At 34.5% G+C, this 16,571-nt stretch overlaps 1 protein-coding gene across 2 annotated transcripts in view; it reads left to right on the top strand.

Annotated features, from left to right (window-relative positions):
• The window catches only part of LOC150091211 (hemocytin-like), a 1,750,539-nt gene that overhangs the window by 214,392 nt on the left and 1,519,576 nt on the right, over positions 1-16,571 (top strand). For both annotated transcript variants that reach the window (XM_090374755.1, XM_090374750.1), the window contains one exon: positions 12,856-12,912. In XM_090374755.1, coding sequence (XP_090230881.1) covers positions 12,856-12,912 — 57 coding nt within the window. The remainder of the gene's footprint in view (positions 1-12,855; positions 12,913-16,571) is intronic.

Below are 16,571 nucleotides of genomic sequence, written 5' to 3'. Positions count from 1 at the left end.
GATATCTGTTCTACAACATCATCAACTTTTGCTTCTGGCAGACATACCCTGATCTCATTCCACCTATCTTTCCCTTTTACACAATATATTACCTGTCTCCCTGACAATGTAGTCACCGACAATAACTAACTCCTGTGGGACCAGTGCATTCTGCCTTGGAGATTGCTGCTGTGTTGGCTGATGCAAAAGAGTGAGCTCTGGCGTTGAGTGGAGCATCTGAGAGCTTAGCTTGATGGGCCCCTCATATTAATTTCTTCTAGAGCATGTACCCTATACCTCAAACTCTCATAGATGCCCGTCGGAACGCTGAGTTGGCACTTAATTTCTTCACAGTCTCTGCACCTAACACACACAGATTCATCCGCCTTGACTAGATCACCTCCTGTTCTATAAACATTTCAAAAGTTGCATATTTTTTTAGACTGCGATGTGTTGGAGAATCGCCCCCTCAGTTCTCCCCTGAGTCACAGCACTTCTGATACTTTGTGCCTGTTGTTTTACCGCTCTTTTCTGGGGATGATATCCGATTGAATACTATTGATTAGCATTGAAAATTAATGAGGTTAATAAATTTAATTAAATAATTATCAATACTACTCTAATAGATTTCTAAATGTAGTGATATGTATTATGCTATCGAGTTTTACTTTACAGCTACCTATTTACCACAATTAAAAATTTGAATTCCCTATCACTCACTCTATACTATAACAATGGCTGAAATATTCGAATAAAACAATGGTTTTATGTATTAAGTAGTAAACAACAAAATCTCTATCTAAATTAAAAATTAAAATAACAACTGTAACCAGGACTATAAAGTATGATATATTATGACAATTAAGTAAATAAAATGCAAAACACTTATGATTTTTTGGAGCTTGTAATTCACACCTTTCACTTGTAATGACACTCATTGCCCAAGTAGATAAGAAAATACAAATTATATGCTTCCCTCCTCACACAGGTAGCTATCCAGTTGACCTTTCAATTTTTTCAAACTGTTAGCTTCAACACTCAGAGAGGGCAACTGTTCTAGCTATCAACAACTCGCTGGCTAAAAGAAAACATTCTACAATCTAATCTAAACTTCAACCTCTGTAATCAGAATTTATGGCCCCTAGTTCTGGAATTCTTTATAACAGTGAAAATGCTGCCTTTGTTCATTTTACTAATCCCTCTCAGAGCTTTATAAACCTCATTTTGGTCACCTGTGAGGTGCTTAGTTGCCAAGCTGTGTAGCCTGCATAATCGATTGGAGTGTGTCCTTGTATGGTCATCCCTTTGCCGATCTCACCATTTGAGTTGCCCGTCTTTGGACCCTTTCAACACAGTATTCAAATGTGGTCTTACAAATGCCTTATACAGTGCAGTTATGACCTCCCTATCTCCACACAATAATGTTTGATAAATAATCAATAGGACACAATGGCTTTTCTGGCTGGTGGTTTTCACTGTTCAGAAAGCTTCATATCTGTCTGTTTCATAACTCACAGATCCCTTTCCTCCTCTACTGTTTTACCCCACCAAGTGTATAATTTATATATGGGTTGCTATTCCCCAAGTGTAAGACTTTGCTTTAGTAGCATAAAAGCATAGCTGCCACTTTTCTGACCATTTTCAAGTCTTTCTTCCATTATTTTCTACTACTACTACTAACTACAAACTGAATTCATAGATAGCAAGTTTCCAACTGAGTTTTCAGAAGCATTCACTTAAATATTATTTAATTTTAATGTATTTGGAGAATCATTTCTTTATCCAGTAGTGGATAGTGAATTCAGTGAACATGTTTTTTTGTATCAAATTGAAATGGAATCATTTTATTTGAAAAAAAATAAATAAATAAAAAAAAAAAAAAAAATACACATGCACAGTTTCCAGTACTTCTTAGTATCAACAAAAGTAAAGAAATAGATATTTTGGAATAATAGCTCTGTCAATTTTGATGCGAGAACATAGCAGACATTATTACGAAAGAAAGAATTGACGTACAGTGGGTCTTGGTTGGAGGAGATGAAAAATATACAAGGAAGCTTGAAATATAACAAATTATTCCAAATCATTCTTGGTATTTTAACAATTCCTCATAATAGCGGTAAGAGAAAAAGTAGAATTGAGTTGTCTCTTTCTTGGAAAGCTTTAGAAATTCTTTTGACAGCGAATTCTAAACAGTAGTGCCACTTTTACTGCTCACCCACTCTAAGTTAGTTACCTTGCTGGCAATGTGCCATGAATATTTCATTTGTGTAGTAGGAGGAGTCACATAACATGAAATTTAAACTCATAGTCTTATGCATTACTGATTATATAAAACTTTTATATACATGATTATATAAAAGTGATTGGCTTTATAAAAATATTCAAATGGTTGAACCAGCATCTGTATCAAAAAGAAAAATAAGAAAATCTGCACATACTAAGGTAAGAAAATTGTATTGAACATTATTGAACATTTTGATAAGAAGCGTTAAAATATAAACTGAGTATATCAATCATGTAAGCAACAAAGCTAGCCAGTATAGCAACAGGATTTTCAGAATGGTTCATAAAAAAGAATTCAAATTCATGAAAGGTAAACATTCTTTAAATTTCTAATAGCCAAATAAATTTAAAAAATTTGTACAAGTTATTCTCTGTATCAATTTGATCATGATGTCAAAAAGTAAACAATCCAGGAATTTTATTTTTATGATAAAAAAATCTTTAAGTGCTTCACATTTAGAATTCCTCTTGATAATATAATCAGTTGGTCCCACCGTATAGAATTAAAAGAACTGTCTGAGATCACCATAGTAACTTTTATGAAAGCAAAAACCTTTCCCTTTATCCCTGGTGGTAGTTACATCTTTAAGTAAATCCCATATTAGTACACAGTGATGTGCTTCCTTTTTATCTGCAGATTCTTAATGCATGGAGAATCACTGCTATTAATCAGATCAGGATTATTACTCCATCTGGTTGTTTCTCGAACTTGCTGCTCTAGAAAACAATCTTTTAATAAATCCACAAAAGTGTTGCTTGTGTGCAAGTGACCAATCCACAAGTTCCAGTCAATATCTGGGAAGTTGAAATCCCCCATTATAAGACATTCTGATTTACTGGTCCACTCTATTTCTCTATACAGTTGTTCTTTGATCTCATTGAAGTCATTAGGCCTATAACACACTCCTAGTTTCAATTTTGCTTTCCCAGTGCTTATGTCACACCAAACTGACTCAACACTGCACTGTCCATTCATGTCAACTGGATGCACTGCCTTAGACTTTATGTTTCTTAACTAACAGTCTGTCCTTTCTGTTTGTTTGTTTGTTATTTGGTTTTTAGGAGCATTAGCAACTAAGGCCATGTTGCTCCGGGGATATGCGGTAGTCATTCCCTGACCTTTCCGCATCCTCTGTATTTGGTGATCACGGGCTCGAACCCCGGTCTAATCAAGAAGAGCATGTGCTATGCACTGCTGCTCCTGCCCACCTGGCTATGGAGGTGCCAAGTGTCCTTTCTGTACACATTGTACTCCCTAAATTGAAATTCTGTATTCCTTATATCTGTTTGACACCAAGTTTCTGATATCCCAACAATATCCACCTTTGATATCTTGATCAGCACTTCAAATTCATCAAATTTATTTACTATACTCCTAGCATTGTGTACATGCAAGTATATATGCAGCTGTTCTTACTCTTAGTTACCATAACACAACCCATGTATTTACTTGTTCCATTATGACTCTCAGCAGTTCTTGAAATCCCCAGCACCTTGCTTTCCTGGCTGCTGCTCATTTCAGTAGAAGCAGTGTGAGAATCACTTTCATCTCTGCCTTTTGCTACTGTCAGTCTATTAGTCTGAGAATTCCCCAAAGCTAGTAGTTTCCGACCCACATATCACTGCCTCGATAGCATCAGCAAATATTCTTGCACCCTTTCTATTTCAGTATATCCTCTTCCTGTAGGAGCAGTCTCTCCTGTTAACAAGCACAGAACATGCCAAGAAAACTTCTACCCCCATGAGGCTTGCACAATCTCTCCAGGGCCAAATTAATTGTTAAGGCTGTCATCATGTACTCCCTGCTATCATGCCTGGGCTGACTTTTATACAATTGCTTCCTTTCTTTTTCTGTTTTCCTACAGATATTTCATTTGTTTTTGGAACATTTTCTGTATTTTTGTTTTCTTCTCAAATTCTTCAATTTATTTATATTTATTATTTATTCAGTTGTCTTTGCCTCTGCACATTGTTTGATCTTTCTATTTAAGCTTCTATATTGTAATTTATCTCTATTTTTGTGTTTATTTCTCCTTTTCATTAATAAAAGAATATCTGTCATACAGTTTTGCTTTCTTATTTTTTCCACTTTTTAAAAAAAAACTTTTGGTGTTGTGTCTTTCAAGATTTCTCTAGATCCATTCCAAAGCAGTTCAGTCAGTTCTTGATCTCTCAAATTCTGTTCGATTTTTTTCTTCTTTAATTCATTTTAGTGTGCTCAATTTTTTGTTTATTTTTTCATTAAGTTTACTTCTCAGATACTCATATTTTATTTTATCCCTGTCAATCCTCTGCAATTTATATGTTTTTCAATTTTAGTTTGATTTAATCATTATTAGATTGTGGTCTGAATTTGCATATTGTGGTATGCTTCTGATAGGGTTTTTGCTTGTGTGATCTATTTTTAGAATATTTGTTGCCTTCTTTGAGGCTATATATATGGAAAGATGTGTTCATTATATAGAGTTGATTTTCATTGCAAAACTTGATAAGTTCTATCCTCTTTAGTAGTTTCTTGTGCCTAATTCTAATTTTCCTGCTGTTCCAGTTTATTGTTTATGTCTTATTTTGGCATTCTTATCTTGCATAACAATGTTTACTTTTCCATATTTTTTATATTCAAAGCTTCTTGTATTTCACAAACCAGGTTTACCTCATCATCTGTATAACTTCCTCTTAGGTCTTAAATTTGTGTTATATTTATTTAAAAGGTTTGCCTCTTAATACCACTATTATCCTGCCTGGGACAAGCCACATGCCTAATAATAATACATAATAAAAGTAGGGAAGCCCTGGCAGATGGAAGAGAGAGACCCCTACTAATACTGTCTAGGAATATAAATAGAAATTTTATGTTATTTTTTATGATGAACTATATTTGAAACTGATGAATTTATGAGAAATTGTTATGAGTTTAGAAATCCAACTTATAATAAATTGATAGCACAGTATTTGCATCATATGCATGACAGTCTTGCTTAACATGCTTCTTTGTCTGTATGTCAAATAAGTTTGAAGTATGGCTATTAGACTCAAGTATAATTAATAGCAAATTATAATACTGTAATTAAAATAGCTTTTAAATTAATTACATTTATGGCATTCCTGTTCATACTTTACCTGCTTCTCCTGTGTCCATCCATTTTTTTTTAAATGAAACATCATACTTTTTAAATATGAATTTTAATTTAAATATTGCTACCTCTACACTTTTTTAAAGTAGTCCTTTAAAGATTCTTATTACCTACATGGACTGCTGCAGATTTTCTTAAAAATGCATTTATTTTAAGGAATTTTTAGAATGGAGCAAGTTATTTGGAGCATATTTTAGAATTACACATCACATTTGTGTAGAACTGCATGTTAAAAAAAAAAAAAAAAAAAAATAGAAAACTGATGCTATTAGACCTGTTATTTTGCAGTAGGGGAAGTAATGCAATCACTGATAAAAGAAGAAATTCAGAACCATCTAGACGTGAATGAAGAATAATCTAAGAAAGGCTTCAAACAAGATTTACCTTTAACATATCATGGATATGTGAAGGGGCAATCTTGTTTGATCAGTCTGATTGGATACAGTGATGCAGTAACAAAGGAACTGGATGCAAAAAATAATTTTGACATCATATACTTTGATTTCAGAAAAGCTTTTCATATTGTTACATATAAAAGGCTACTATACATATTGGAGCAATGCAGAATTAAGGGAAGTTACTGCTATAGAAAAAAGGGAGGGTTGAATGGGAGAAGGCAAAGACTGGTTATTAATGGGCACTACTCTTCTTGGACTACTTTATTAGTGGGAGTTCCTCCAGGGTTCAGTGCTGGGCCCAGTGTTTCTTTCCATATTTATTAATGATATTGATGAAGACATATCAGGCTTATTGTCTAAGTTTACAGATGATATGAAAGTTGGTACAATGGTTAATGACAGTAATCAGGATATATACATTACTACAACAAGATCTAGAAAAATTTGGCAGTGGCTGAGAAGTGGCAATTGAAGTTTAGCATTGACAAATGCAATGGACTGCTTATGGGTAATAGTAATCCCAGAATAACATACCAACTATGTAGTACTACACTCAAGGTATTGGAAAATGAAAAAAAGACATTGGGGTAATTATGCAGTCAGATATGAAGTTCTCTGAACAGCACATACAGACTGATAGTACAGTTCATAGGGTTTTTGTCAATGAAATACAGGAATTTTGCCAGAAGGGATGAGATGATTATCCGTTATATAAGAAAGGGTCAGGACACATCTTGAGTGCTGTGTACATGTCTGGAAACTTCATTTTAGGAAGTGTGTGGATCGGTTGGAATGGGTGCAGAGAAGAGCAGCGAGGTTAACAAAAGGGGGCTCCTTACTGAGAAAGGCTTCAGTTCTGAAAATTGCAGAATCTGTAGACTAGGCACGTGCAAGGAGATCTGATTAAGGTGTTTAAGGCTTTAAATGGATTGAGCACTGATAGCATTCTTCCTCTTGCTCAGACCACACACAAGTGGACTTAAAAATAGATTGTCGCTAAAATAACAAATTTTATAGTTACTTTGCATTCAGCATAGTTTATTTTTGGAACAGATTTCCTTCTGGAGTTGTGGCAGTGAGTCCTCTGAATATATGGGAACTATTTTTTTTTTTTGGACTACTTCCTGGATTTTCACTGAAAAAATTTGTTAACCCTACAGCAGTACCTTTTCTAACACAAGCCTGTCCCTGACAGGCCTAAATTTTAACTTTAATATTTGAAATAAGTATTTGATTTTTTGAAATGTACTTTTATTGTATTAATGCTTGATCTTTTACCAGTAGGTTGCAATGCTTATTACAATCACTTTTGCATTTTTGAATAATTGAAATTTTTGGAAATTTTGTGTATTTTTTTTCCAGTAAAAATACTCTTTAGTTTTAATGAAATAAAAAGTTAATTAATTATACTTCAATTTTCAGCAGAAAAATGTTGATAATCTAAAATAGAAACAGATTTCATTTCTGCCAAATTTAATTTTGTGGAGGCATTGATTGCATGAAGTTTTGGCATTACTCTAAAATAACAAATTTAGCCAATAATTACAAATAATGTGAAATTAACATATTTTAATGAAAAAAAAAAATTCTATTAATTTTGCCTCTGAAATCATTTTTATCCAGTTTTGGGTGTGCTAGCATATATCTATAATGCGCTGATTGTCTTCACCACGTTCATCCCTCCATCTGTCTGTCTGTCTGCATGTAGCAGCTCGACTCCCAGTGGGGCGCCTCCATAGCCAGGTGGGCAGGAGCAGCAGTGCATAGCACACACTTCTTGATTAGACCGGGGTTCAAGCCCGTGATCACTAAATACGGAGGATGTGGAAAGGTCAGGGAATGACCACTGCATATCCCCAGAGCAATATGGCTTTAGTTGCTAATGCTCCTAAAAACCAAATAACAAACAAACAACAAACAAACAAACAGACTCCCAGTGGATCGATTTTCATGAAATTTTATTTTTAAAAATATTTGTAAAGCTATTCCAAATTTCATTAAAATTTGACAAAATAAATCTGGCAATTGTTATTTTTTTTTCCATATAATTTGTACGTAAAAAAAGAAATTCATAGATTAAATGTAGTTCTAATGTAGTATTGTTAGCTTCATACAATCTGTGCGATCTTCACATGTAGTATTGTAGTATTGTATGTAGTATTGTATTGAATGTAGTATTGTATTGCTTGTGAAGAGATACATATATGTATAGAGAGAAAGGAGACTTAAAAGTTTAAAGAATGTAAAACTTTCTTAAGTCAATTAACTCTTATAAAATTTTAATCTTAGTAATTAATTGATAATGAGACAGCTATATTTGTATATTTACTTTTCACTTCTATTAATTACAGAAAAAATTTAAAAAATTCAATAATTGTAATGGAAGTAAAGATAAAGGTGATTTGCTAGCATCCAACTTTTATTCTAACTCTCTTTTAATGGTGATGATCTTGATAAACCACCCTGACCATTCCCAGTACACTCCATTTAATGCCTCCTGTGATTTTCCATCATGATAGAAGAATTTTGAACATTCTTGATGCTAAGAAATTTCCAGGTCCTGATGGTATTTTGAGAACTATTTCCCCATAGTTCAAAAAACGTCATACTCCTGAGCTTACTCCTGTTCTGTCTCCTTTTTACCATTTCTTATTCCATTGGTATTTTTTATTCTGCTTGGAAATTTCCTCATATCCAGCCAATTCCTAAAAAGGGTGACAAATCTTTCCCATCCAAGTATTTTCTGTTGCACTTTTACTCTTTCTGATGTAATGGAGAAATCTAAATCCTGAAATATCTGGACACCTCCCATCTGACAAATGATGCTAATATGGATTTCGTCAATGTTGATCCACTGTGATATACTGGCTTATGCTACTCACTATGGACAAATTCAGTGGAAAAGTTTGCACTGTTGCTGTTGCTCTTGATGTTTAGTTCTTTCTCCTGATCTTTTTCTCTTGTATATAATGGCCTTTTACCACTGAATGGAAATCCTGTACATAGTTTTGCTGACAGCACATTGCATTCCACCTTCCACTTTGAAAAACCTTGCCCTTACAAACAGCTTCAACTCCTCAAATATCTACTACCAGTATTTGTTAAATGCTGATCTTCAGGTAATTCTTCATTGGAAAGTAGTTAATTCCAATCCTTCTAAAACACAGACCTGTTTTATATCTCGAAAAAAAACATTCTTCTGCTCCTATGCTTAGCTTTGATGATAATCAGATTTCTAGACCACATATTTCTGTTAGGGATTACCCTGATTTCTAATCTCTCCTGGCATAGGTACATCACAAATGGTGGTTCCTTTACATCTATACAACTGGATTTTCTCTTTTGCTCATGGCATTTCTTTTCTTCTAAACAGCTAATTACTCCGTACAAATCCACCCTATCATGGAATATTGTACCCATATTGGGAATGATGAATCCATACCTCTGTCAGACTTCTAGACTGCATTCAAAAGAGAGCAGTTAGGTTAATTAATGACCCATCTCTTACAAAGTCTCTCCACCGTGTGTCTCATAGATGTTCCCTTTCTGCTGCATACCTTTTCGTCTTCTATAGATACTTCCATGGGATTGTTCTTCTGAATTGGCTCCTATAATTTCAGCTCTCTCTCTCTCTCTCTCTCTCTCTCTCTCTCTCTCTCTCTCTCTCTCTCTCTCTTTTCCAAACCAGTCGAAACATGTGCCACAACCAATCAGCATCATTTGTGGGTTTGAATGACTTCAAACCCACAGAAACAACTGTTCTTATTCCTCATTATATTCTTTCAACTTCTGTTTTCTGGAACAACCTCCCTTTGCACTATTTTCTGGAAATTACAATCTTCAGAAATTGAGGTCGGTCTAATGTCAATAAGTAGCTTCTTTCATCTCCATAGCTTTCAACCCCCCACATGATACTAAGTACTGTAGGTTTTAATACCTTTTGTAGTTGGGGCTTTCATTAAAAAAGAAAAAAGTATGTGATCTGATGTTTAGACATTACTTAATAAGAAAAAGCTCAGTTGATATCACATTTTCACATTTTCCATGTATTTTGTTTGTGCCTGGAAAGATTTTAAGATCAGCTATAGAATCCTTTGCCCCCCCACCACAGAAATCTATTTATATAAACAAAAGTATATTTCACCTAATAGTATAGAATGAAAAATTATTTATCAAAGTTCTATTTGAAGTCTTTCCTCATTGTGGTGCAATTTTTCCAATCTTCTAAGCAAGTTGCCCATCTTTGGATCCTTTCAGAAAGTTCAGTGTCTTTTTCAGGTGTGATCTCCATACTCAGACATGGTATTTCAAGTACACTGTTACAATTCCTTTATACAGTGAGATTATGATATCCCTATCTCTACAAGCAAATGTTTGATAAATCATTGAACTTCCTTGCCATCTATCTGTACTGTATGTCTGACTAAATTCCTTTATTACTCCCAAATTTTTTTATTCCTGTACTGTTTTTTATTCAATCTCACCTTGGGTTACTATTCTTCGAGTGTTACTATTCCCCAACCTTGCATTTTGTTGCACAAAACATATCTTCCACTTTTCTGACCATCCATAGTCTATCTGCTCTCCCAGTTTTTGCATCATCTGCATATTTTGACTTTGCACCTTGTATCATCTCTTTTTTGAAAATCAGGAATAATAATGTCCCAAAGTCTTGGGGAAGGGGAATCCCATTTCTATTGGTGTACCAGTCCAAAGAGTAACCATTAATTACAACTCTCTGCCTCTTGCCTTGCAGTCACCATCCATTCCATCTTAGAATCCCACCTGTGATTCCAATGTATTCTGGCTCATACAAATAATCTCTCATGAGGAATTGATTCAAATATTTTGCAAAAATCCAAGTAAACATTGTTGAAATTATTTTGTACATCCAGTTCATGAGTAGTCTTGTCAAAATAGCCACACATGATTTTTCCTTTCCAAAACTGCTGCGTATCTTCAGAATTCCATTCTATGTAAGCTGTTCCATTATTGCCCTCTTTATCATTGCTTATATGGCATTCTCTGCTGCCGAAATCAGATTATTAATTTACCCAGCTGTGCTTGCAGTATCTTATACTGGTTTATGAATACAAGATGTTCTTTTGTCTAATGGATCTCAATCTTCCTCAGGTTGGTCATCTACACTTCCTGCCGACCGGGCTAGCTGGGTGGGTAAAGTGCCTGCCTGGCAACCCAAAGGTTGCGGGTTCAATTCCCGCCTCGGGCTTGGATCAAAGTACTGCAAAAACCTTGGGAGGTGCATTATGGCCACAGAAGCCTATGCACCAACAACTACCAAAAAAAAAAAAAAAAAAATCTACACTTCAATCTACACTTCCTATATTTTCTTGGTGAATATGTGTACGTATTGGTTTAGAAGCACTTCTAGAAACCTATCAAGTTTTCTACTTTTAGTTTTGGAAATACCGTCTTGTGCTCAACTCATGGTGTATCCATCAGTGTTCTCTTTGCACTTTCTGAGTCTCTCTCTCTCTCTCTCTCTCTCTCTTAAAATCTTTTCCCTTTAATACTTTTCGTTCAGAAATCTCCCTCCACCCCCAGTTGTCCACCAAGAGTCTAACCCCAAAATGGTGTCATAATTTACCTTCCTAAGGGCATTACTAGCCGCAGATTCATTCTGCAATGATGTATCTTCTGTTCCCAATCCTGTTACACCTCTGAAAACAGTTTGTACACCTGACAATTCCCTCATTACCTTTCTCATTTCTATATTTTCCCATGTTAAAATGGACACTTGTAGGCCATGTCCACTAAATATTTTATATGTAGTCATCCAATGCAACCATCCACATATATAAGCCATTCATTCTTAGATACCCCCAAGTATCACCATCATCAGTTTAGCTACATTCTTTTAGCCTGCTTGATTCTTGCTATCTAGTATTTATGATATGCCATGCTTTTCAGTTTAGGGAAATAGGTTCCCATTCATTTTGTGTTCTGCATGATTATCTTGTTTATGCAATTTTAGACACTTCTCACACTTTCACCTTCGGTATTATGGTTACTGTAAAGTTGGAGCTCAGTGAACTTCAAGGTTGCTGAAAGAAATCAGGAATAGAATTATTGTTTGAACACTTGCTATGCTGTCATGAAGAGAGTTATGAATTTTTGAATAAATTTGTTATATGGCAAATTTTGAACTAGAGCCAAAAACTTTCCATTGTTCAGAGGAAGCATCTTGAGTTTTCAGGAGAGTGAAAAATATTGATCCCAGAATTCCACAAAAAACATTATGGTAATATTTTCTTTGACCACTGGTCTTTTGCTGGTAGACTTTATCATTGGCCTCAGGTTTTCTAATTTAAACAGCGTGCTGAAACTTATAACTGCTTGTGCCTTAGCATAAAATACAAGTTAACCAAGACAGCTGACAGAAAAAAAAATCAATGTTTTAGTTCATGATAATATGTGCTCACACATTGCCAACTCTGTTTAGGCATTCCTCAGAAATATGCTCTGGACACAACACTCAAAAATCCTGTACACAGACTTTTTTTTTTGTCTGCTGAAAAAAGCTTTTAAAGGACATCATTTCAATTCAGACACAGAAATTAAAATAACAGCCACTGAAGTATGATTTGGTTAACAGCTGAAAGAATTGGAAGAAAGAATATATAAATTAGTGAAGCAAGAATATGTTTTTATTGGACTAATAAATCATTGGTAAAATTTGGCAATGACATTACATGGCACATCTTATGAAATATATTTGAATGAAAAACACTATCACCGCTTGAAATTATATAAAGATTTAAGTTAATATCTCAATAATTAAAATCTTGAAATAATATCCTGTGGTAATGGTGCTTTTCTTCGAATATATATCATACCTATATGTACATGTATCTGATAAAATAGTGTTACTATTTTGTCAGATTTGCTAGAGTACTGATATCTGTTGTGGTACTGTGTAAAATTATTTTAAGTCTATGTTGGTGTGGTAAGTAGTTAATAAAAAAAATTTTTTTTCTAAGGTTAAATTAAAAGTTTATCTTGTAAATTGATGTTTATTTATTTTTTTTAATTTCCAGTGAACATAATACAGCCACCAAAGAGCCATGGTATATTTCCTATTGACATTACAGCAGGCAAGTTCCAATTTCACGGTTAGATAATATAACTTCCTTAAAGTGATTTAGTGTTGTATTTTTAACAAAAATTGCTAGTTTACTGGATATATCCAAAGCACTCAGGCGCTGGACAATGTTGGGGAAAAGGACAGCAAGGAGTTCTCCTTGCTATCCTTTTTTCTAACATCAATTCTTATTACATCCAGGCTACTTGTGAACTGTAGGGCTGGTGCTGCCAGAGGTCCTGGTGCCATCATTGGCTGAGAACTTAGTGGATTAAAAGGGACTGCACTGTGGTGAAAAATTTAGACCTCTCCCCATATATTTTTTGGTATTACATGAACAAAAGAAATGTAATTTATTTCTTATAAGAAATCATTATTGATCCTGATAAAAATTAATTATTAATTATATTTTAATTGAACTTAAATTAAATTATGATTATTACAAGTGCTATTATTTCTTCTTATTATATAAGGATCATTTTTAAGTGAAACATGATTTTAGCATAAACTTTCAGAGATAGTTAAAAGTAAGCAATCACCTACAGTGCTAAGATGTGATTGTTGATCCCATCATATCACCAAGAAAAACACATGCTCAGATGCCCTTAGTCTCATTCATTTTATCATCTAAGTGCTGGCACTGGCAACCTTCTTCATGGGGTAGGGGCACTGAAGATGTGGGAGTTAGAAAACTAGCATTGCTGTGCTTCCCATATGTACTAATGAAGTGAGTCTGGATGTCAGTGGTTGGGTGAGGTTTTATGTTGTCATGGAGCAATGCTGTACCATACGTTAGTGGTAGACAGCCTTCCCTATGCAAGCTTTTAGCACCAGCAGAAGGCAGTGGCACAGTTCAAACAGTTCTGACCCATACATAGCAACCATATGGCAATCAGTGTTCCCTGGTTTGCCTTCCATATGAAAAATTGCATCACTGGACAAATGGTGACATTCCCATTTATTCATTGCATTCAAACTACATCCACCATTCTGCCTCTCATCAATTACACTAGCCAACATGATTTTTACCTCCAAGAACTTAAATGCTGTTTTTAACCAATTTTTATGCGTAGATTTCGAAAATCACCATGATGATTTCAGATCATGTCACAATTATTAAATATAGAGGGAGTTATGTTTTACCAATATATGCCAATTTTGCATAATCCAGCCAGTAATGTATGACATACTGATTTATTTTAAGAGTATAAGCTAATTCTCTTAATTTTAGCAATCAATTCTGGCCTCGGTTTTCTTGTGATAAACATAATCAGACTTCTACCTGTGGTTCTTAGGTTCAAATTCCGATGCAACAAATTAAAATTTTGAAGAGAGCAAACTTGGCGTTTTTGGTGAGGATTTTTGTAGGCTGTGCTAAGGTTTTTCAAGTATTAACTGATCGTGACATTCTCAGGATTGTAAATCTCTCCCCCAAACATAAACAGCTCCTCGAGAATAGGAGGGTGCGGCCCGCAACCCTTGCAGTAGCAGTAAAATAATTTCCGGCTCTACCTGCCAATTCGCAAATATTTTTCCTTTCAGTGTTTTCACACAAGTAGAACTAGTAAGTTGCCACATCTGTGTACTGTGTAGTGATAAAAATTGAATGTATTGTTTTTATATTGTAGTGTTCAAAACTAAATTTACATTTTCAGAAATCCATTTAGTGCTACAATGAATAAGCAGACACATCGGAAGTGTATCAATCATCCAGACAATTTTTATTATGTTTGTGAAAGGTTTACCCCAAAGACTCAAAGGAAAAATATCAATGACATTACAAAACTTTCATATTTTTTAAATTTCAGATGTAAAATTGGTGATCAAGACAAACCTTGGGTGCCTCACAAGTGTTGTTATTACCTGTGCGACAAACCTTAGGAAGTTGTTACATGGGAAACTCAAAGTGTTACCTTTTGCAGCCCCTGTGGTTTGACGAGACCCATCTAACCACATTAATGACTGCTACTTCTGTATGAAATATATATCTGGTATGTCTAAAAAAAAGCAAACACACTATAACATATCTAAATATACCTTCTGCAATTCGGCCCATTCCACACAGTGATGATTTGCTAGTACCAGTGCCCCCCAAAACTTGGGATAATAGTGATCAAGTTCAAGTTGAGGATTCCCCGGAAGCCACCACTTCGCAAGACGTCGACTATGAGCAAGTAAGTTCAGGTAGTGAAGTACATTTAATCAAACAAGATGAGTTGAATGATTTGGTTTGAGACTTAAATTTGCTGAATTACCAGCTGAACTGGTTCTAGGTTACAGCAATGGAATATACTCGCAGAAGAACAAAGATTTCAGTGTTTCAAAAAAAGACATGAAAAGTTTTTGAAATATTTTGTTCTGGAGGACAGTGTGTTTTTGCAAAGACATTATTGGACTTCTGAAAGAACTAGGTGTCGTGCATAAGTCAGATGAATGGCATTTATTCATAGATGCCTCAAAATTAAGTTTAAAAGCAGTTTTGCTTCATAATGGCAACGAATTTACATCAGTTCCTTTGTTTCATTCAGTTGGACCTAGTCATGGAAGCATGTCTAAGGTTCTGCATGCTATAAAATACCAGGATTATGGTTGGAACATATGCAGTAATCTTATTGGTTTGCAGGGGGGGGGATTAAAAATGTTGTTTTTTGTGTTTGTGGGGTAGCCACATACAGAAGAACATTATGTTGTGCAACATTGGGACAAGCAGGACGAGTTCATACCCAGTACAATATAATGTAATGTAAAATATATTTTCGTTTAGTGTAATTAAACAAGGTTCTTCTTCCACCCCTGTGCATCAAACTTGGATTGATGAAAAATTTTGTGACTAGATAAAGTAAAGGGACTAGATAAAGAGGGTAATGGATTTGCATACTTGAGAAGTGTGTTTCCTAATTTAACATATGCCAAACTTAAGGAAGGAATTTTTGTAGAACCCCAAATTAGGAAACTCCTGAAATTACAGGTATGCTGATTTTGCGATGTGTTTGAAACCCAGTTAAAGGAGGTTGAATTGACAGCTTGGTGATCATTTAAGGCAGTAGTACATGGTTTTTTGGGTAATAAGAAATGAAATAGGTAATAGGAAATTAGACATCAACTATGAAATGTTGGTGTCTATTTTATTTGAGTGCTATAAAAACATGGGCTGTCGAATGGTGTTAAAAATTCATTTTCTTCATTTCCATCTCGAATTTTTCCCTGAAAATCTGGGAGATGTGAGTGATGAACAAGGAGAGCAGTTTCATCAAGATATTTCCACAATGGAAAAGTGGCACCAAGGTCATGGGATCCTGTAATGATGGAGGATTACTGCTGGTTCCTTGTGAGGGAGAGTAAGCAGGAATACAAGAGAAAATCCCTTAGTAGCAAACATTTTTAAGGACAATTACAGGTATGCTGATTATATATTATTGAAATATAACTATTTTGCCATGATTTATGATAATTTTTCTGAAGTTAAATGAGATATAGAGAATGTATAATATTTTTTTAAACTTGTATTTGTATTACAAACTTGAATTATACGTATATATCCCTCTTTATTTTAACATTAAACGTGGTACATCTTTTGATGTAGACATGATAGAGACTTTTTATGGTGATTTTTGGAATCACATATTTTCATTGTGGAGGTATGACAAAAAAAAAATATATATATATATATAT

The sequence above is a fragment of the Mastigoproctus giganteus genome, chromosome 1, assembly GCF_048544385.1.
Source record: "Mastigoproctus giganteus isolate SK-2022 chromosome 1, ASM4854438v1, whole genome shotgun sequence".
Classification (NCBI taxonomy): domain Eukaryota; kingdom Metazoa; phylum Arthropoda; class Arachnida; order Uropygi; family Thelyphonidae; genus Mastigoproctus; species Mastigoproctus giganteus.
This window is presented reverse-complemented; position numbering and strand designations above follow the sequence as displayed.